The sequence below is a fragment of the Gnatocerus cornutus genome, chromosome 3 (assembly GCF_029298725.1).
Source record: "Gnatocerus cornutus isolate USDA-ARS CGAHR chromosome 3, icGnaCorn1.1, whole genome shotgun sequence".
In the NCBI taxonomy this organism is placed as follows: domain Eukaryota; kingdom Metazoa; phylum Arthropoda; class Insecta; order Coleoptera; family Tenebrionidae; genus Gnatocerus; species Gnatocerus cornutus.
In genome coordinates this window covers 19,632,700-19,656,177 of record NC_142235.1, presented here as the reverse complement: position 1 = coordinate 19,656,177, position 23,478 = coordinate 19,632,700, and the positions used below count along the sequence as shown (strand labels likewise).

Here is a 23,478-nt window from a genome sequence, read left to right as displayed (position 1 = left end):
TTCACTAATTGTTTGCGTTTCATAAGCTCCGGGAAAAGTGAAATCTTATTTATAGAGGAAATTATCTTACGTCGGGTTGATACCTTGGGCAAAATTGACTGATGAATAAAGACGAGAATAAGTCGGTGAAGCCTCACAGGTTTTATAAGCGAGTTAATGGATGCTAGGTGAAAAATATGTCCCAATTTTGTCGAGAAATGTAAATATTCGGTTGTAAGAAGGAAACGTTAGAGGGAACAAAACGATGGATGTAATAGCAAAAAGCAAAAAAGAAACAGAATGGGATATAAAACAAGAAAAATGTAATTTTATTTATTCATAAGAAACATTGTTGAAATGTTTTGTTTCATATGTACCGGAATTCCGGAAAACCTTGCCAAGGCAAAACGAAATTATTCAATGTTCATACAAAGTCTTAAGATTAAAATTTCCGTGCTCTAAACGACTTATTCGTTTCTAAATAGTAATAGTAGTAGAATCCGAATTTTTAGACTCAATCAAAGTCGCATCTAGGACATCCCCATTAATGGACCCAATCTCCCCCCAGTTTCGAATTTACCACAATACATAACAAACTAAATGACTCCGAAAGGCCTGAAACCACTCAAATGTTTGTACGACGCTAAAGCTTTTTATTACTCATATTAAACTCGAGTATTGATTTTAGTATTTTAGTAGAACATAGAGTTTTTCGTAGAAAATCTGGCGTTTAAAGTTGGCAGTCGGCCAGTACAGAGTCGAAGAAAAATCGCTATTTAGCGAATCAGGCACACTTCCAGCACATCTGAATTATCAATAGACTTTAGGGAATTCTAAATGGGCAAATCATAGACCCTCAAATCTCACTCTTGAGAGTGTTATATGAGCTCGTAACATCTCAAGGTTTAAAGTTTTTCTGGCAGTTCGTGAGAGATTTCAAGTGAGTGATTCTAGTGAAATATTTATAAACACGTCAACAAGTTGTGTTGAATTAGTTGAGATGGAAAAAGGAAAGTTTTGTTTGTTTCAACTTGAGAAAAGTGCACTGCAAGGTATCGGATGTTCAATTAAAAATGAGGGAAACTTTTTAATTGAACACCCGATATTTTTTCTAAATTCGACGATGTCGTCAACTGACTCCTTCAGGAAACTGACGATTTCTTTCACGGCGTCGCGGCGCTCGGAAAATTAGCAATCGGGAACAATCACAACCCCGGAACGACATTGAATGCGTAATTCAAAAGGGGATAGTGATTTGCGTGCGTTTCGGGTTTTCTAATTGGAGAAAGGCGTTTTGCGAATGAAGGAAAAATTTAAATGTCAACGCAAAAAACGAGCAAAGATCGTATCTTACGAGGAGAGGAAAAACCACGTTGACTCGACTCGTGTTAATTTGACACAAAAAGTTTTATTATGGAAATATTTGTAATTAATATGTGTGTTACATCCCAATTTCGGTCCGGAATTATTTCCGCAAAAGCTCTCGAATAGCTGTTGTTTGGGGTTGACCACCGGCCTGCCACGATTTGCTTGTTTTATCCTGATTAACCGGGGATGAACGTCACGTCAGTTTTGTTGAACTGAATTTTGCGAGTGTTATCTAATCACACTTTACACCAAACTTGTATAAGGTCTATGAAACCATCACTATACAGGGTCCGGCAACACTTGTGTCCACCCCCAAAATCGTCTTTAATTTTAAAGTTACAATTTTGAAAATTTGGGTAAGCTCATAGTTGACAAAGCTCTGGAAGCTGACGCAAAAATTTGTTTTTTATTACGGTTTGGTTGGCGTCGCGACGCCTAAGAAGTATAATTTTTAGCAATTTTTGAGTTTTTGCGGAAATATTCGCGAATTCAATTTTTTTTCAGCATAACTGTGATTCAAATTTCTAAGTTTTTATTTTAAATCTAATGCAAACTGTGTTTAAAATTTGCGAAAAAAACGCTGTTTTATCAAGTTAGTTTTCAAAATTATGACAGCGCAGCGACAAACTACGTTTACACCAAAATTTCACAAGTCACTTCATTCACTCTTATAAAGGTTAATTTTGATTAAAACGGGCATGTTGCACTTTATGGACACCAGAAATCATTAATTAACATTGATAAAGCAACAATTTCATCAAGTAAGACTTTTGTTACAATCTAAAGCGAGCCAAAGCATAGATGTCATTTGTGACACAAGATGTTGACAGACCGGTGTAAACGTAGTTCCCAATTTTGACGTAATGAAATTGGAAACTAACTTGATAAAACAGCATTTTTTTCTCAAATTTTGAAGACGATTTGCATAAAATTTAAAATAACAACTGAGATATTTTTAACACATTTATATTGAAAAAAAATTAAATTAGGGGTTGATATCACAAAACCTCACAATTACCTAAAAATTAGATTTTTAAGGCGTCGCGACGCCAAAACTATAAGTGATAAAAAACAAATTTTTGCGTTAGCTTCTAGAGCTTTGTCAACTGTGAGCGTATGCAAATTTTCAAAATTTTCTCGTTAAAATTAAAGACGATTTTGGGGGTGGACACAAGTGTTGCCGGACCCTGTATATCTGAAAAGTTTTCTATTTTATACACCATAATAATCAAAGGATACAAAGGTTAGAGAACTTAAGAGGATTCTAATTTTCGAATTTTCAGTTTTACGATAGAAAGATGCCAATGTCAGTTAAACTGTTTTTATAAAACGCAATAAATTGTTATCTCAACTTACACTTTGAAGGTCCTTTGAAATGGTCTCAAATTAATTCTGAAAGGGATCAGTAGCCGAACGCCTATCCGGGTCAGTGTTCTCAGTCAAGTTCTTAGGGACTTTGCTAATTACCAACATACGCCGTTTATCTTAAACCTGTTTATCAAGGTTGAAATAACATCTAATTGACCAAAGTACAACGAGAGGTTTTACTGAAAAACTTCTAGAATCGTACGAACGTAATGGTAATTTGGAAAATCTCTTTCCAATTGTGTGAAATCGTTCGATTAAACTTTGTAAACACTCCATTATGATCCGTGTGCGAGATGAAAGTGACCATTGATTACTATGAGCGGATAGTTTAGCGTTTTGGGGTGGTTTTAAATAAAAATAACTTGGCAGTAATACCACATGATTGGCGATGAAGCAGGATGTGTTGGCAAGCCTGCCAGTCTCTTAATTTCTATGCAAATGTGGCATTGGGTCTGATGCCAGTTTTCAGTTGTTAAAATAACACAAATAACGATATGTTAAAAAAATTCTGTACTTTATATAAATACGTTTTGAACTGTCAATAACACTGTGTAACAAAATTTTAGAAAAGTCATATCTGTTTTTTTTGTTAATATAGTTGCAATTTGGCTTTCTTTTAAAGAATAAATATCATTTGTGTGAAATGTCGCCAAGAAGAATAATAAATTCAGTTGTTTCTCGCTTTGGAAAATTAACAATTATATTCATAAAATGAAACAAAAACGTTGAAAATACAATAAACTATTAAAATAAAATGCGGTTTTACGTTAAACAATCAAAATACAATTTTAGTTCTTTTGCTTTTTTGTTAGTAAATAGAAAATAACAGCAACCCAAAACAGCAGTTAGTGAAATATTCTCGAGATACTGGGATTTGTAAATGTCATTGACTTTAAAGACTCACGTATACTATGTATTTAAACTCAAAGGACAATTTTCACAAAAAAAAAAGAACTTTTGACATAGCCAATTTGGAGATTTTAATGCCGAAATAAACTTATACGCTTCCCAAAATTTTGTCGCGGAAATTATTTTGTATTTTACTTATTTAATTGTTATATAATATCCCCCTACGGTAGATAAACAGATTCGCAAATAATTTACCTTGTCATCTTGTGAAAACAGCGAAAACAGAAATTTAAGGCTGCAATTAAAGAACCACAGAAAATAATTCGTTAAGAAAATGGCAAATGTAATTATTTTATTACGTTTTTATTGAAATATTGCAAAACAATTTTCCCGGCGCATTCACCATTTTTTTTACTTCTAAAAGTTTGAAATATTGTACAGGGTCCGGCAACACAAAATTTGTTTTTTATCACGGTTTGGTTGGCGTCTCGACGCGTAGGAAGTATAATTTTTAGCGATTTTTGAGTTTTTGCGGAAATATTCGCAAATTAATTTTTATTTCAACATAACTATGATACAAATATCTGAGTTTTTATTTTAAATCTAATTCAAATTGTGTTGAAAATTTGCGAAAAAAACGCTGTTTTATCAAGTTAGTTTTCAAATTTTATGACAACGCAGTGGCAAACTACGTTTACACCAAAATTTCAGTCACTTCATTCACTTTTATAATTAATTTTGTTAATTTTGATTAAGACGGACATGTTGCACTTTATGGACATTAGAAATCGTTAATTAACATCGACAAAGCGACAATTTCGCCAAGAAAGACTTTTGTTACAATCTAAAGCGAACCAAAGGATAGATTTGTGACACAAGATGTTGACAGATAGGTGTAAACGTAGTTCCCAATTTTGACGTAATGAAATTGGAAAGTAACTTGGTAAAACAGAATTTTTTTCTCAAATTTTGAATACAAATTGCATTGAATCTAAAATGACAACTGAGATATTTTTAACACACTTATATTGAAAAAAAATTAAATTAGGGATTGATATCACAAACCCTCATAATTAACTAAAAATTACATTTTTAAAGCGTCGCGACGCCAAAACTATCAAATTTTATGCAAATTTTCAAAATTCTGTCTTTAAAATTAAAGACGATTTTGGGGGTGGACACAAGTGTTAAAACAATTACCTACGAGTATATGGCCAAAAATAAAAATTTACTTGTTTCTATATTTACGACTGCGGAAGTCTGGTTATCGTTTGTTGGAACTTATTCAAGATTTTTTGGCTACTTTTTTTATCCAACACGCCATATTATCCAGCATTGTCCTGAAGAAAGTTTCTCTTTGACCATTCTCTAGACTCACGAGCAGGAAATCGTAACAATGGTTGCTTCCTGACAGTCTTGCAAGCGAAGGGAGCAAATTTCCTGTAGATTTTTTAAGTGCATTTTAGATTTTTTTGATGCAGTTTTGCAACAACTATGTAAGCCAGGCAGGCAATCGAGTTTTTTTAGGATTTTCAGATTCTTATTTAAAATATTGTTAGATGTAGTTTGAATAAATTGCGAATATTGAATCATATTGATACTCTTTCTGTGTTATTAAAACTGGGGGCTGTTTGACCACGTGCGCATTTATATCCAAAATCCTCGAAATAAAAACTGACTGCAACCGCAATAAAATCGAACTAAATTGGATACGAAACGGGTAAACCTGCTTTCATATTTTTTGTATCCATTTAATATTGTCAAGTAATATCAATGGATTTTTTTCTTTAAGAAATTTTGCTTTCTACAAGCAGTCTAAAATTCTTTTGTAAACTTCGATCGGCTCCACGTACTGTCTTTTTAACCAAATTCCATGCACTTCCTAGAGCTCCACTTTGCTTCGTTTTTTCCCGCTCATCCAATTTTTTTATATTGCTTTAAATTTACCCAGGAATACCGGAATCTATAAAACCGTAATATCGCGAAACATTGGAATAAGCAAAATTGCCAAAGTATTCACCTATAAACTCGCCCCCTTTTCCGATCTATTCATGAACGATGGAGTTGGGGTAACCCAGTCTTATAAGAAGTTGTTGTTATCGCAAATGCCACTCTCCGTCTTCAGCCAAATTCCAACACCACAATTTTTAATATAAACACATTATTGATGTAGTTTCGGATACAAACAGGCTTTATAAATATATGCCTAATTACAGCCCTTATGGCCATGTTTAATTTCTCAGTTTCCGGTTGTAAAGTTCGAGGCGAACTTCTCAAGGATCAAACGGAGGGGTTCAAAATAACGGAATTTGAGTGATAACCGGAAAAGTTTCGATCGAATTTGAGAGGTGACTTTAAGTTTTAAGTTTGAGATTTGTGAGATTGTATTGACAGCTTTGAACACAGGTTAAATTAAAAAGTGGTGAGCCAAGGCACAAATTTCCCTGCTTAACATGACCGGAGGACCTTTATGAAAATTTATTATCTAGAAATAATAACGACGACCTTTAAAACTGATTCTCATCAATTTAGCAAACAAAGTTTATTATTCCAACATCCTATTTCTCCCACATCAATTTTGGAAACGTATTTTCATCAATCTAAATTCCCATCTTCATGACCCTTTTAGCTTGTAATTACAATCACTAAACAAACGTTTTTATGATATTTTCACGTAATTGTTAGAGGACGTTAAAATGGAAATAAAATACCTCTAAAAGTGTGTCATTAAGCCTAAATGGTTGGCAAATTACGCAAAAGAAAATAAAAAGCAATATACCGCCTACTGGGGCAAGATGTTGCCGTCATTATTTGCCTTTTGCGGGGATTTGTGAGTGACAATTTGCTTCTTTAGTAGGGGCAAAGCGATTTGAAATTGGAGGGTAGGTATCATTATCATATTTCAGAATGAGAGATGTATAGTGCAGCATGTAGTAAATTATCGAATTTAAATTATTATTAGTGTTGTTATGCATACATACATTGTGATGGGGTACATTATGATCACGCACTGTACCTACATTGTTATACGTATGAAATTTATGCATATGTATGTATAATTATGTTTGTCTAATAATAATAATCAAACATGTCTGCGTATTGTTTAAGTGTGATGCTCAAAATAAATAGAATATGATCAAATGAATTCATCTAGTTAGCTTAGACATATAACTTGACAGGTATAAAGATATAATGGGTGTTCAATTAACTCTTTACCTGTTGTAAACGTATGTATACGTTTTGACAATTTTCTCATAAACTACAAAGGATGCAAATTTGAAATTTTAAGAACAAAAATAAGCAAATAAGATAAATCGATTGACAACATTTACAAGTTGTAGTCAATTTGTTTATTTAAAATGGAACATCCCGTATATTATTGCATTTTTCGATTTTACATTCAAATTAAGGGTGACTTTATGTATAATGTGCTATATATTTATATTGAACTATTTCAGAGATATCTTGATTTTTCTAAAAAAAAAGCACAACAGAAGTGAAATTTTATTTCCTAGATAAGTAGCTTATAATCAATTTCAGAATAATATTTCGTTAATTGGAAAATAATCACAATCAAATGTACAATAAAATTTTGCGTTAACTTTATGTATTGGACACCTATTTCCTACTAAAAATACGGAAAAAACAAGTGTTTTTACTCTTTTGTTTCTAATTTTTCTAAACATGCTTTGGAATGGAAACAATTTAATTTCAAATTTGGTGGTCTAATAGAAATAAAAAACTCAAAAATTTTTAAGGAAATATTTTTTTTTGTAATGCAACGATCTTTTTTATTCTTTGCAACGTCCAATCTCTGAACAGAATATTAAATCGACAGCAATTCCATATGTCACGGGTGTGACAAAATGACAACATTTTATTAATTTATTTAAGACTAAGGGCTTTTTCAAGCAGAACTCCACTGTTATCAGGTAGGTTAAAGTGCTGCAAATTATCTAAATAAAATTTGTTAAGTTACGATTGCAGATCATAGAGCAGCAAATTAATTTGTGGTGTCACGGGCGTGACGCGTACAATAGCTATTTGTGTACCAAGGCCAAAAAGTGTTTTTTTTTTTGCCGAGTCTTTTTTTAATGGCCGAGGCGCTAGCCGAGGCCAGAAAGAAGGCGAGGGCAAAATGTCACTTTTTGGCCGTGTTACACACAAGATTTTTTAGGCGACATCATTAAATTTACAAGTTAATTGATTTTTATTTATGATTTATCGATTTAATCAATTATAACAACTAAATAATTGTAAATATTTATGAATCCTTCAGAAAAGTTCATATTTTCCTTATTTACATTTGCAGTTTCAGCACGTGTACCTTCACAATTTGTATGAATTAGGTTTAATGTGTTTTTTAATGTTGTTGCAGGAGCACTGCTAGACATGTTCATTTTCAATAATTCAACACTTTTTTGTTGCACTTTACAACAGTTTGTCGATTTGATTTTACCTAAATAATTATAAAATTGAGGGTAATATCGGTATCTTGACGTAATATGCAAAACTATGGATAGATGGCGCCACCATAGATCGGCCGAAAATGTTTGCGGCCAGAAAAGACTCACTTTTAGGCCGCTTTTAAGGCCTAAAAATTTCATTTTCAGTTTAAGTTGCCTAAAAATTAAATTTATTGCTTTTAATAACATTTTTCTATATTTCTGCGAATCACAAAAGTCAGATTCCTTCTCATTTAGTACACAAATACATGAACTATAAGCACAGATTTTAAGCCTCTTTGTATTTAGAATAACCAATTCAATTGTGCACTGTATTTTTTAGAAAACTGTAACGGGTGTGACATACATTTGTAACGGGCGTGACAAAACAAAACTTGTTAAATAAACGTTGCTAAAAATGAAAATAATGAAGCAGAAAGACTAATTTTATTAATGCTTGTAACATTTTGAACAAAGTAAGTTATATTTTACACAGGCGAAGGCGCCCACAGCCCCAGTTTCGGTTAGTTATATCCGCTAGACATACCTACATCCACCCTAAACTAACTTCTTTATTTGGACAAAATATGAGATATTGTTGGATATTTGGTATTGATTGCTTGAATATTTTTACTTAGTTGATTCAGATATTTTGACTTTGAATTCACCAGTATACAAAATATTTATATTATTAATTGATTTTTTGCTTTCAAGAAAAAATCCTTAGCAGAATTGTTGATTACCTTTCTGTGAACGATACGTTTATTTGTGCCTCCCATACCATCCAGAGTTTTTTTAACATGTGAGCATTTTAATAGGAGTTGTTAAAACCAACTGTGTGTACATGTTTAAGCCTTAAATCATCAAATTTGGAAAGTCTGATCTAACAATTGTCACACCCGTGACATTTATTTTCAGTATTTTTTTAATATATCTTTTAACTTTAATTAGTGCAAAAACTGCATTATCAATTTGTTACTTTGTATACAAATTATCAATTTTTAACTCCACAGATTTCAACCAGTTTTGCCAACTTTTGTTAAAATGTTGTCACGGGAGTGACAAATTTTCTTAACAAAGTTTTAATTCAAAAACAAATTATGAAATTACTTTTTTATGTATTCAGTATCTGATGTGTTAAGTAAATAGTTCAAACTGATTTGTCCACTAATTTTAAAATCTTGGAATTTAAATTTTGAGTAAAAAAAATAAGTGAAGTTAAGCGAAAAATTTAATTAAAATAGATGAACGAAAGTGTAGTTAAAAGAAGGTGGTCATTTAAAGTATCAAGAAGCAAACAATTTAACCATTCATAGTTTTGGTTAATTTAAGATTTATATATTCGATTTTTAACAAAATTATGTTTCTGCAAGATGTTTTAGTTTTTAATGTGTCAGCTTCAGTTCGTGTGGAACTGCTGTCGATTAACAACTAATTTAAATATGACATGAAATGAGAGTCTTGGATCATTAAGCACACCTTCAGCATCTTAAAGTTTTTAATCTGCACAATTTAATTGTCATTCGCTTCATTACCATAAAACAATATCCATTTTTCTCTCCGTTTAATTATCCCCTTTTTCATAAACGCTTTCAATTTGCTTAAAGACGCTTCATTATATCCAACAAATCCCCGTAAAGACACAAGTAAAATCTGATTTAATTCCTTGATAAATTACCCTTATTTCTAAGCAATTTCATGCCTATACACAAATTGTGTTGTTTTTCCTCCAGTTAATTAATTTCGTCCGTGAAAAAGAGAGAAACAGAAACTCCCGTAGAAGCAATCGAACTTTCGTAATTTCTTTGTTTTGCGTAAATTAATCGCTAAAATTCCTTTCGACTATCTCCAGACTTTCGATCAAACAATGTCGAACGATTCTAGCGTAAAAGTTCAAACAAATACCGCAAGTTGCTAACAAATGGATTTGTCTGGTCGTTCCTTTGTAAACATTGTGATTTTTCAAGGGAAAACACAAGAGCTTTTTCAGCTTTTTCGCTTTCGCTTTTGGTACTATCGTAATGGTAGGACTTTAACCTCGCTTAGCATAAACACACGGACCAAAGTCACAGAGTTAAATATGTTTGGATAGGGGAAGAAATCGAGAAAAGTGGAAGAAAAAGTTGTTTGTCTGCGATGTTTTTCGTACGTCATAAAATTAACATCAATTTTACGTGTCGAAGTTGTGTTTTCCTTGTTATCTCCGCGTGTGTGTTGTGCATTATGAGGATTATATTCTGGTATTTCATGAATTTTGTATTGAGGTACATGTTTTATACGGCATTTAAAATAGATTGTTGTTGAGCGGACGTGAAATATGTGTGCACACAGACGGCGACAAATTTTCTGCATCAGCCAGTTTGTCTTTATTTGACATAAAGAAAAAAATACGTTATCCATTAGGTTAGGTTTCGGTGCCAAGAACTAACGCCGCCACTAAACGTTTCGTATTTTCGCCCCCTTATCCGGCTCTAAACCCATGCAGGTTGTCTCCTGAAAATCCTTTTCCAACATTATCATCTTGTTGTGTTGTATAATTTTGAGCTTTGGCCAAGTTTCCGGCTTAGCCCTCAAACTAATCTTTGATATCGTATGACGGAGGCTCCAGTTTAGTTTATGTAAATGTTGTTGACGTAAAATCCTCTTTGTAAACTGTCAAAAATCCTCCTCGGAGGCAAGCTTTTATCGTACGTGGCCCAGACCACAAAAAAGGATTGATGCTGCGACCGCTTTATCCTCTGAGCGGATTCCACTCTAATGATTTTTAATGTTGACCACTTGAAAGTGGTCCAATTTGTCGAAAGCGGAAACAGGAAGTTGTTGGTCTTTCTCAGGACAGGCCAGAGACGTGACATAACGATGAATTTGGGAGTGTCCAATATAATTTCTTGTTAAATTATTTCAACTAATCCGGTGCCCGGATTAATTGTCGTGTATTATGTGCATTGTGAACGGTTTAACGCTTTCATATTGCATTGTTTCATTGATGTTCTCGGTAGAATTCGTATTCTCCGGAAACCAGTTATCTAATTCTGGTCATTTCCACGTGGCAGATGCTCTTTGCTGAAATTTTCCCACATGAAAGGGAGGTCAGACAATGGTCAAATATCAAATACGCTTCAATGCAATTGTTAGGATGTCAGTTATCAATATTCATCAAAGTGTCGAGAGCAGAAGTGAGATAAACAAACAGTTAAACATACTCGTATTTCAAAGAAGTTGACTTTTTTAACCCTTTAACAGTTGTAAACGTATATACAGGGTGATTTTGAAATAGAGGCAGAAAACAAAATCCATTACAGCTTATTGTAAATGATGAAAATTGGCAGGTTCGTTTTTTAAATTTCTGTCTTAGTGTTGAGAAAAAAAAATTAAAAAAATGATTCTAATTTTCTTGCTACGCCAATGATTATTAAGGTTACTTGGATTTTGGAATTTTTATCTTTATCTTAAAATTAATAAGCCGTGATTTTTTTTTAGCTACTATTTCAAAATCACAACGGTGTATAAATTGTGCAGATGAAAAACTTTAAGATGCTGAAGGTGTGCTTAAGGATCCAAGACTCTCATTTGTGTCATATTTAAATTAGTTGTTAATCGATTTTATATTCTGTTCAGAGAATTGGACGTTGCAAAGAATAAAAAAGATCGTTTAGAAGCGCACAATTGGTCAATTTCAGTAATGCATTTTGCTGTGAAAACGTACGTTTCTGTACCTATTCAATTACAGCAAGCGATTTATAGCGAATTAAACAGAAAACTTGTGACGCAACTGTAACTGTATTCAAATAGTTCGACACAGAGAAATCTGAAGCCTTTTAAGAACTAAATATTTTTCTTGTACCTGGGAAATTGGTGCCGCCAACTACATACACTTTGTTTCTGTAGTTGATTAATGTAGCAAACTCCCTATCTATAGAAATTATTCTTGTACTATTATCGAGATCGAAACTCTCCAAAGTTGCTCTTGATATCTTCCGACCAAAACTTTTCTTGATTAAGGACGTTCCGAGAAAACTAATGTGTAAGAAGTTTGTTTGCTTATGTGGCTCAAACCTTCATTCATAATATAGTGTCTTCCTTAATTTAAATTATCCACTTACGCTTTACCTTTTTATTTCTTGTTCTAAACTCTTTCGTTATGTTTTTTGATTGCCTCTAAAGTTATTGGAAGAATCTACTTTGTTGCTAGGCTAGGAATTAGCGAACGCATTTATCGAAACGTATCGAACTATTCCCTTATAGAATTACCATCGTCGTTAAATTAAACTGGGATTGTAACTTAATTTCAACTTAGAATTAGGACAAGATAAGATGGGAACCGCGAACAGTGTAGTAAAGAACTAAGACCCGATAAAACGTGCTTTACTTACTCCATTATTGAATACAAGTTTGAAATTTGTTGGACTGAGTAAACGCCAGGGTCACCAACCTACTCAAATTAAAACATCCACTTTAATGAGCTGCGAATCAGCATTAAAAAGAATTGTAAAAATAAAATGTTCAGCGTGCTTGTAACCACATAAAACGGAGTCTTAAATAATTGTGGAATTTTTAAAAGAGAAACGTAAAAGTAATCGCTTGCTGACTATTATGAAAAACAACAAAGAGGATTGGAAGCACAAAGTATTGTTGACGGCTTTGCAGGATACTTTTTAAAATTATAACACAGGCGAAAGTACATTTAATTTTTGTAATGGAACGGTAATGTTGGTAATTCTGCAACGCTCAATTGGAAGCTCTTTTCAATGCCAACAAAAAAATGCCATAGCCTCATTACATACGTAAAAGTGCACTTAATCATCGAACTTATCTTCAGTTTACTTTACCCGTTATCTCTTGTTATCATTTCGCAACTGTGTTATTAGTAAGGTGTACAAACCAAACCTCACAGTAACAAGAATAATCGCGACGTCAAATCATGGCGACAAAATCAGATAAAGTTGAAGAATTTCAATTCAAATCCGTTCCGAACGAAACAAAGTGGGAGAGTTTCCAAAAGGCACTCTACGATCCAGATAAACAAGAATTCTTCGGAAGAACGAAGAAAAGTTGGTACCAACTCTTAATATTTTACTCGATTTTCTACGCGTGCCTAGCGGTTTTGTGTGCTCTGTGTATGCAAGGTTTGCTTGCAACTTTAAGTGATAAAGAACCGAAGTATAAACTTGATGAGAGTTTAATCGGAACGAATCCAGGGTTGGGTTTTCGACCCATTTCGAAGGCAACTGAAAAAGGTTCTTTGATTTGGTATAATTTGGAGGATTTTGAAACCACGAAAGAATGGTCTGATTTGATCGACGAGTTTTTAACTCCTTACAATGTTGAGCAAGTTGGAAAAAACTATCAAGATTGCAGTGAAGATGTTCCCGTCGAAGAAGGTAAAGTGTGTACAGTGAAACTTCGTGACTTCGGACCGTGCGTTAAAGACAACAATTACATGTACAATTCAACATCGCCGTGTGTTTTTCTCAAACTAAATAAGATTTTTGGTTGGGTACCTGAGTTCAAAACAACAATCGAAGAAGGGATGCCGGAGGATGTTAAGGATTTGGTACAAAGTGGTAGTGCTACCAACACCAGTAAAATTTGGATTAGTTGCCAGGGGGAAAAACCCGTTGATAGAGAACGTATTGGTGGTTTTAATTATTTTCCCAGTCAGGGGTTCCCAGGTTATTATTTTCCCTACACCAACACTGAGAATTATCTGAGTCCTCTTGTTGCCGTCCAAGTGTTGAACGTTCATCCTACGACTGTTGTTAACATTGAATGCAGAGCGTGGGCGAACAACATTAATTATAGTGGAAGCAACGTTGAGAGAGAGGGATCTGTGCATTTTGAAATTTTAGTGGACGCAAAGAGCTGATAAAGTACTGTAGTTAGTTATAATTTATTTTTATTTGGCTGTTGGTTAATAAAACTGTATCTGTATCGATTTTCAAATATTTGCCCCACCTATTTCTGTCGCTGTTATCAGTTCAAGTATTTAATTATCTTTTAATCAATCTGGAACTCTTACGCAATTAGTTAGTTTTATAAATTTCAAAATCCGACGAGTTAACAAAACAAGGTAAACTCGCAAGATCGAATTACCGTCCAGAAAGCAAAACTGTTCCTGTAAGTTTGCTAATTACCAGGTAATCGCTTTGTAACTTGTCCGACTTTAATTAAGGCACAATTACTTGTTACAATAAAGCCGCCATACAGCATCTGGTGCGTTCGTTGGCTCCTCTTTGAAATTAATTCAAATGAGCGTAACAAGAACAAGCCATCTCTATCTGAAATTTCAGCGCGGAAAGCTCGCAAGTTATATTGTCTCATCATTCAAACCGACGTTGCTGATAGAAAGCGACTTTTCATCCGTTTTAAATTTCGAGAATTGATAAAACAATTTCAAAGTTCATATGTGTAATGTCGTCGGCACTTCAACCAAGTCAGTGTAATTTAAGATGTAGGAGAAAATTGTTGATTTATTGACACAAATGTCGCAAAATAGCTTTACTTTGTGTCTTTCTGACGTTTATATGATTTTCGGAGAGTTTAATATAAAAAGGAAATTTGCTTTGTTCGGAGCTTTGCCATGAAATTGTTTTCTTTTCGATTGCTTTCCGCTTTTTTTATAAACACTGATTAAATTGGTTAGAGTGATTACATAACTGAACATCCGTCTGTGGAAATAATGAGAAAATGAATAACATTGTAGCTTTCAGTAGTTGTGTCTAAAGATAATGACAGTGAAGCTGTCCTCCGGGATTCTGTTTTAAGTGGTTCCGGAACGAGCTCTATTATGTAAGCGAAGTGGACTTTATTTTCTTTCTCTGAAAGGAAAATACACTGAATACATATTATGGGGTTTACACTGTGTTACCTACATTGAAAGAGTTTATTTTTATATTCACAAATTAATTTACTTAAAATCTCGCTACGTGAAACTAGGAAAAACAATTCATTTTTTATGGCAACACTGCGGTTAATGATGAAATGGTAATTCGATTTTGATTCACATTTATCTCCGAAAACATGAAGAGTTTCAGTTCCCGTCTTCCCTTTCCTTTTTTTTCCTTAATTCAATTTTTTCCTGCGCGTCGAGTTTTTATAACTTCCATTAATATACCAATTAAAATTCAAACTCTGACGAAGTGCCTGCAAACCATTAATCATTTTAATCAGAAAATCCATTCCCCGAGATTTGTTTCTAGGTGAATATTCTCTGGGAGGCTTTATATTTTCTTTCACAATAAGTCTTTCTAGTTTCATATCGACTTCTCCCCCAAGGAGTCGGTCAATATAACATCCACCACCACCAAGAATCAAACGAGTGACGATGATTGGCACACGATACGTGTCCTCCATTTGGTTCTTCTCCCTTTAATCCTTCTTATTTGAGGAAGTTGACGACGCTACTTTGAATGTTAAGCGTGGCTGGAGAGATAAGATGAGGGATGCTCGAATGAGGACAAATAGAGTCTTACAAATCAGCGGAATGTGTCCTGGAAATTCAAATCAATTCTATGTGGACACAAAAACGTAATAATTCCACTTAACAAAGACATAGAGAACGAACAGTTCCAGACCATTCGTTACCTTTATCCCTGATAACCATCTCCCATTCTGAGATATCCAAAACGTTGACGCTCCTCGCATTTTAATGGGACTATGTGGGCGGAAATCACTTCGAACTTCCTCAGAAGTTCGTGATTAGAAATTACGTTTGAATAGTTCATTATTTTAAGCACCAGCATGTCATATGATATAGTGGAGCGGAATTTTCTGACTCGTTAAAGACTCTTGTCGTCATTTACATAACTCATCTTAACATGACCGGAAAGTTGTACCGTAGATCGTAAAGCCAGTGAATTATTTCAGGTACGTGACCTAGCGAAAATCAGCCGGTTGGGTTAAAATTTACGAGACATTTTATATGTCCAGAGGGAACGAGCGAACCTTAAATCATGTAAAAGAAGGTGGATTAAAATTTTACGTTGGCGGGTGCAGAAGTTTCATTCCGACGCCGACGGTGGAGTTTATAGCAGCCACAGCAGTTTTCGAAATAGTTTGAGTGTTTAACGCCGAAATATCTCACAAAAAAGTCAGTCAAGTCTAAACACGGTTCCAGCGTACATTTTTTAGAGCAGGCGAAAAGATCCCGAAGGAACCAACACGGGCGAGTGAGTTGCGGACTCGATAGAGTCCTTAGGGAACATATTTTGTTTTTACTGCCAATAAGTGTCTACACTCCTTTAGGTATTTATTTGGTAACAACTTTATCTAATTGCGGTTTTATTTCAACAAAACTAATAATAGACTAATACGTCAGATTCCATTGATTTTTATGGGGAAATTATAAGTCTGTTATTGGCTCAGGCGGTGTTCTCTAGGGACCATTAAACTTGCATGGTTTCACGTCATGTGAAAGCAGCAAGCAGATAATCGCTTTTGGTATAAAAAAAATTGGAAGTGTGTTCTTCGTGTTTTGGAATTTTTCAAATGTTATTTTATGTTAGAATCATGCTGAGGATGAATAATTCCAAGGAATAGACAACTAAAATTACATTTAAAGTAATAAAATTGTCCCGGCGCCTTCACCATTTTTTTAATTTTTTTAAATTCTGATTTCTTTGATTTAATATTTGCATGTAAAGATGACAGAACCGATTAAACATTTTCAATTAAATTCTTTGATCCAAGATCCTTTCTAAAAATAAACCCATATCCATTTTCCATAAAACTTGCTCTTTAATTAAGAACAGGATCCTGACACAGAAAACGAGAAAATCAGATTTCCTCTAATTCTGCCCTGGCTTTTTCTTTAACATCCGTTATTATTGGTGATAATTGCTATGCTTTTACAGCCGCCTTGATTTGATTACGGTTTTTACGAGTGGTGTAAATTTCAGATTTTTATCGGCTTAATGTTTTCTCCATTTTGCTTGTTTTTCTGATTTATATTTTACGTCCGTTCGTTACTGTTATCTCTTTTTGCTTGTTGGTCTCAGCAACAGACAAAATTCATAAAACGAAAAACTAAGCAAAGTTAATTTGGTCAAATGAGCCCACTTTGCGTCTAGTTTCAAGTTTCCTCATAACTTTGCGGTTTTATTGCACAAATAGCTACTTTGCGTTTTCATTTGCAGCGTAGATTAAAACAAGTTTCAAGTAGTTTCTCGCCGCCATCAGCAGGAGTTGTTTTATGTTTTATTTATCCTAAAACCACAACTTTATCTATCCTTTTGTGCTAATGCTAGAAAATTTATTGGGGATCTCGAAGGAGGGTTGGAGATCTAGCGCTGTTAAATAAATAATTACGTTAATTTGCCGAGTCGCAACACAAAGAGACGAAGTGAATTCAGAGCGTCTTTCAATAAAACGGAAAAAAAGGGAACGATAAGAACCGGAGGACCCTTTCCGGACTAATGGCAATGAAAATTCGAATATAATCTTAATATTCTGACCCTCCGTGGTGCATTCAACCGTAACTGTTATTCTTTCGCTACGTTAAAGATTAGACTTTTCTTTCAATTTCCACCAAACACCATCCATATCACCTCGCTTTTTATCGGATTAAAACCGGCAGTAACAATATCGAAAAATGGTGGTACAACTAAAGGTTTTCTTTCCGGAAATTGGGTCATGGTTTCGTACGCACCCCTTGTCTAACGTTTTTTATTGGGGTGAGTTTTATGCGAAGTAATTAAGAGTAACAGCCACAATCCATCTTGTCGTAAAATCTCAGTTTTGCCGTCTTAATTTCCGAAGAATCGTGGTTCGAGTTTCAGAGGATCGGACACGTGCCTGAACTCGAATCAATCAATTGGGGGCTGTTGCAAAACAAAATGAGGCGGCGCAAAAGAAAGGGTTTTCTCTTATCGCCACGGTTTACAAAGAAAAAAGAACAATGCGGTGTTATAAATAGAGGGTTTTTTTCCATTGAGGGTCAATTTCTTTAAAACTTTTATCCTTGCAGAATAACAAAAAGTGCAACAGCTGAAGTCATGCGTGTTACCTGAAACCCCGAACACGTCGGCAGCACCAACTGGGGGCCGTGCTGATGGGACGAGGCCGATGTTGACCCATAATTGAGCTGGTAGGCGGTATCTAAAATTTTTTTATGGGCGGAAGCGTGGGCTCTATATGCCGATACGCTAAGCTTCATCGTTTGCTACAATGACACCGCGACTATCTCGCTGGTGGCGGCGACCACCGCCTCCCAACGAAATCCTGTCCGTCAGGGTCACCTAGAAAGAGAACAATTCAATTTTTATTAATGTAAATTTACCAAACCTTAAGGGGGTTGGTGTAGACTAATTCAGGTAATTATAAATAAATTAGTTTGTTTGCGGGTTGGAAGTAATTTACTACTCTACTAATATACCGATTTCAATAACAGATCTGATCCAAAAGCTTGTAATGATAATAGAAACCGACAAAAGCACTCGCTTAATTTATTCTACCGTTGTTAAGTTTAAAAGCAAAGGCATATTCATTATAAACACTCGTAATAATCCAATTTGAATAATTGGTAACTAGAAATTCGTTAGTGTTCGTAACAATGTTTGCCAAAACCAGATAGGTCTGCATACATCCCAAAGTCATATTGATCTCTGTCTTACATATTTGCATACGTGATATATTCCGTAGATTTCCACAGCAATATCCAGAATGAGAAACTGTCTGTTTCAGACTATTGGACGAAACTATATTTTATTCCAAAAGTCTTTAGGCCGTTTCTTCGTCGTCGCATCGCCCATCAATTTATAAAATCCGAAATAATTTTTCATGATTTTATTAGATACTTTATTTCCCGTTCATTAACTTCTTCGTGTGTGTTATCAAACTCTGTAAACTCGATAACAACATAGCGCAGACATCAAATTAATAGTATCTTTATATGTTGTCGATAATAAAAAACGCTCGTATTATGTGAGAAGTAATAATAACCGATCCAAAGTCGTAAAAGTTGGAACTCTTATCGACCATTATTGGTGTTTAATTTATTACGTGACATGGATGTGTAACGTGGTAGATGATGATGATCTTGTAGACGCCCACGTCGACACCGAGCCCTCAGGCTGAATTTTCCTCATCGAAATGGGATATTGACGTGGCCAGTTGCCAGAAAAAGAATCAAATCGACGGCGGAATATCAGTCAATAAAACCGTTTAATTTAAGGGGATAACCGTTTAATTTAAGGGGATATCGAACAAATTTCAGTATAGGGCAAATTCAATGTATTTTTCCAAACACGATTACTCGAAAACTATTCTGTTTTTTGCATATGAATCTGTTCAACGTGCACTATGTTGAATGCTATATATAATTTTTGTAAAATGATTCTTTAATGACTTTTTGATTAATTAAATACGAAAACTTGGCTGAAAGCAAAATAATTTTTAGCATTCCATGCGTAGTCTAATTTTACATAATTTCGACCCAACAGATTTTTTTTAAAGTTACTAGTTTTTGAGAAATCGTGTTTCGAAAATTTTATATTCGAAACATGTTATCCTTGTCTAGCAGTGACAGCTCTTTTCTCTGTACCACAGAGGTCTGTCTGGTAGGTAGAAATGCGGGTACCATACATGGTATACCATAAATCAATTTTGTAGCCGAAGGGATAGTTTACAACTGAAGCTTTTCCATAAACACACAAACTCTTAAATTTGCCTGAAACAAGATTTTTCTCTTTTATTCAAACTGAACGTAGCTTTGAGGATAATCATTTCAAAATTTTGAACTTTATATCTGATGAATTAGGATTTTAAATTGTTTTAGAATAGTTTTAGGTGATAAATATTTGTCTTTATCTTTATATTTTAAGAGGATCTCGAACAAATTTGAATATAAGGCAAATTCAATGTATTTTTCCAAACACGATCACTCGAAAACTATTTGAGTAAATTGCTTTTTGTTTTTTGCATATGAAACTGTTCAACGTGCACTATGTTAAATGCTGTATACAATTTTTGTAAAGTGAATATTTAATGACTTTTTGATTAATTAAATACGAAAACTTGGCTGAAAGCGAAATAATTTTTAGCATTCCACATGCGTATTTTAAGAACAACCAGACAGTAGTATAACGTCATGTTGTCAAAATTATGACTTTGGGGTGGTGAAAAGACTGAAAAATTTCTCGTAATTTAAAGGTTTTAAAAAATAGATCAATTACTAAAACAACAGAATATAATTATTATTTATAATTTATGTTCACTATTTTTTTTTACATGCACAAAAATGTTGGACAAAATTCGAAGATTGCAGTGCATCTATTAATTCTTTTTCTTTTCTTATTATTTGCAATTTTTGCAAATACACAAGTCTCTTTTTTTCGGGAAAAATTTAATTTATTTATGAAGATGTTGTGTTGAACCGACAGTTTTACCCACAGACCTCGGTTTTTCCGACCGTTTCGTTCCAACCGTCGAAACCGTCGTTCAAACACGTCGTGCAAGAACGAGGTATGTGGGGCCCTTAAGAAATAGTTTTTATTTATGGTTTTATTACCGTAGAAAGCAGACTAAAGGGCCCCACAAACCTCGTTCTTGCACGACGTTTCTGAACGACGGTTTCGGCGGTTGGAACGAAACGGTCAGAAAAACCGAGGTCTGTGGGTAAAACTGTCGGTTCAACACGACGGTTTTAAGTATAAGTACAGTTCATCAAATGCTCTAGTGCGGTTATGGCTTTGACTTTTTAAATCGTTTACAGCCACTTTACCGCAAACCCCCATAAACATAATAACCCTCAAGTGGTTGGGTCTTATCTGCCTTGAAATAAACCGTAATAAATATTTTTACCCAGATGGTCAGTCTTACAAATCGAAAGAATGAAATTTCTCAAAATAGGACTTGAAGTGCAATTATATGAAACTTACAAATAGAATTATAATAATTATCTTATAACTTGATTGATTGACACGGTGAACTTGTGGAATGAACTTATTATCTCACGTAAACTATAACAAGATAGCCAATTATTCTGTTTTATTTATTTTTAAGATATTCGTATCTCATCCTGTGGTTGAACTACCTCATCGATTTCGATAAATTCCATGTTGTTGCCATTTTCTTGAAGATCAAATTCGTTGTGATTCCAAGGTCTCCACATAATGATTCTTTAATTATAATAAATGTAGTTCTAATTTTATATAAAACACACCTTTATGAAAATAAAGATCTGCTATTGTTAGTCTTGAGAAAGACTGTTTGAAATTCGAACTCGAAACTCAGGAACCAAAAAAAAACAGAGAAAAAAGGGAAGATGAATTTTACTAGAAACTGATTCTTTTCAAAAGTGTAAGCACTAAATAAATTCTCACCCCCACCCATTTGCCCATTTACTTAATATTTAAACCGACATAATAAAAGAAATTGGAAAGTCCCAAAAACTTGGCGTCTTGGTGAGTTTATATACCTGAGATAATCAGATTATACCATCCATTTTTATCCACTGTCCAAGAAAATCTCATCCCCTCATTAGCCCTTTCTTTGCAGTTTATGAGGGTCAAAGATCAAATATGCCGAAAACACATTGAAACTTCCGGTAATCCAGAATTGCTAGACGTGTTTTTAATGTTGTGTCTTGATTATTCTTATCGGTCAGCTAGCTCTATTACGTACAGCAATCAATAAATAGACATCTAAAATCAGATAGTTTTAAAAATTAATGTTAATTTATAATCATTCATCGCTTTATATAAATTAATGTTGATGATTTATGAAAAAGAATCATTTTAAAAACTTTTTCCTGTATTCATATGATAAAAAATAATTGTAATTGTACCTAAAGTTTCAAATAACTGCTCTATCAGAATGATAAACGCTAGCTACTTTGAGGAATTTCATTGTTTCGATTTGTAAGGCTGACCAGCTGGGTAAAATATTTATTACGGTTCATTTCAAGGCAGATGAGACCCAACCACTTGAGCGTTATTATGTTTATAGGGGTTTGCGGTAAGGTGGCTGTAAACGATTTAAAAAGTCAAAGCCATAACCGCACTAGAGCGTTTGGTGAACTGTATAAAGCTTTTGGTATAAAAAAAAATTGGAAGTGGTGTTCTTCGTGCCAGAATTATGCTGAGGATGAATAAGTGTAAGAAATAGACAACTAAAAATACGTTTAAAGTAATAATTAATAAAGTTATCCCGGCGTCTCCACCATTTTTTATTATTATTATTTTTTTTTTATTTTGAACTTTTTAATTTAAAATTAGTCTAGGCAAAATAGACTTTCGATAGCTTGAAATAATTCCCATAAGGCTGATTTTTTGTGTGGACGTTCATTTTATTATTCCAAACTAAATGTTAAAAGTCCCCATCTATAAGTGTGCTGCTAAAAAAGTTTCGCGGTGGTAAATGTCAAAGAAAACAAATACTCTATTTTGAAGATGCTGCGAAAAAGAGACAATTTTTTGTAAAATTAAAGAAATCACTATCTTGAAAACGATTAGTCCTACGAAAAATATAATGTTTTTTTTTGTTGCAAATTTGTTTAGGTACAATTTTATGCCTTATTCCGAGGTTCATGTTTATTTTGCCTGGACTAATAAATCATTGGTAGGCTCGACGTTACATGAGAAATACGATTCGCATTTGAGTTAATTAAAAAGCGTCCTTTTAAACGACTCAAAATCCCCGAATTAATTTTAATTTCGCAGACGTATATATTATGTCGGTGCACCCTTTCTTGTTAGCGCCGCCAATTTTTCAACGTTTGTTCGCTGAAATGTATATAAAAGTAATTTTTTACCAGGGATGAAACATTTCTCAGTGCGCGTAGATATGGCGTTAAAATTAATGAGGACTGCTGTTACCAGCTATAAATTGTAGGAGTAATCACAAAAACGAGATAAGAGACCGTTAAACAACTGATAAATAGGAGGAGGAATAACAGTAGAAACGTTGAAAGTAGGTTAGGAGCTGAAATCTGGGGTGAGAAAAAAATGCGCTCGGTGAAGTGGGATTAGCGTCTTTAGGAAAAAAACAACGCCGTCGATAAAGGGATGTGGTGAATAAATTTAGACTGAGTTGAGCGAGACGAGGTTTTAATGATAGAACGAAAACATAGTAAATCGATAGGGGGTTAAAAGTAAAAATTGGAAATTCGGGGATGAGTTTTTTGCTAGTGGATTTAAATCAGACAAAATGATTTTAACCCTTAACTGTTGTAAACGTATGTATTCGTTTTGTCATTTTTCTCAGAAAATGCGAATGATAAGAATTTGAAATTTTGGGGACAAAAGTAAGCGGATAAGACGAATCGAATAAATAGATCCTCATTTACAGGACACGTCCGGTTATGCCGGAAGTGGCCGTCAACTTGCTTATTTTAAATTTTAATGGAATTTTTTAATTCTATATGTAAATTAAAGATCACTTTCTGTGTTATGTGCTAAACCTAAATTCAATCATTTCTAGAATATCTTTATTTAACAAAAAAAAATTAAATTTGCGTTACAAAAAAAATATT

At 33.9% G+C, this 23,478-nt stretch overlaps 1 protein-coding gene and 1 pseudogene across 4 annotated transcripts in view; one reads left to right on the top strand and one right to left on the bottom strand.

Moving 5' to 3' along the window:
* Cngl (Cyclic nucleotide-gated ion channel-like) overlaps positions 1-18,239 on the bottom strand; it is a 73,864-nt gene extending 55,625 nt beyond the window's left edge. For all 4 annotated transcript variants that reach the window (XM_088031711.1, XM_088031712.1, XM_088031713.1 and 1 more), the window contains exon 1: positions 18,013-18,239. In XM_088031711.1, coding sequence (XP_087887837.1) covers positions 18,013-18,162 — 150 coding nt within the window. In that variant the 5' untranslated portion in view covers positions 18,163-18,239. The remainder of the gene's footprint in view (positions 1-18,012) is intronic.
* On the top strand, positions 12,892-13,940 carry LOC148177864 (sodium/potassium-transporting ATPase subunit beta-1 pseudogene; annotated as a pseudogene).
* Positions 18,240-23,478: the final 5,239 nt, after the last annotated feature.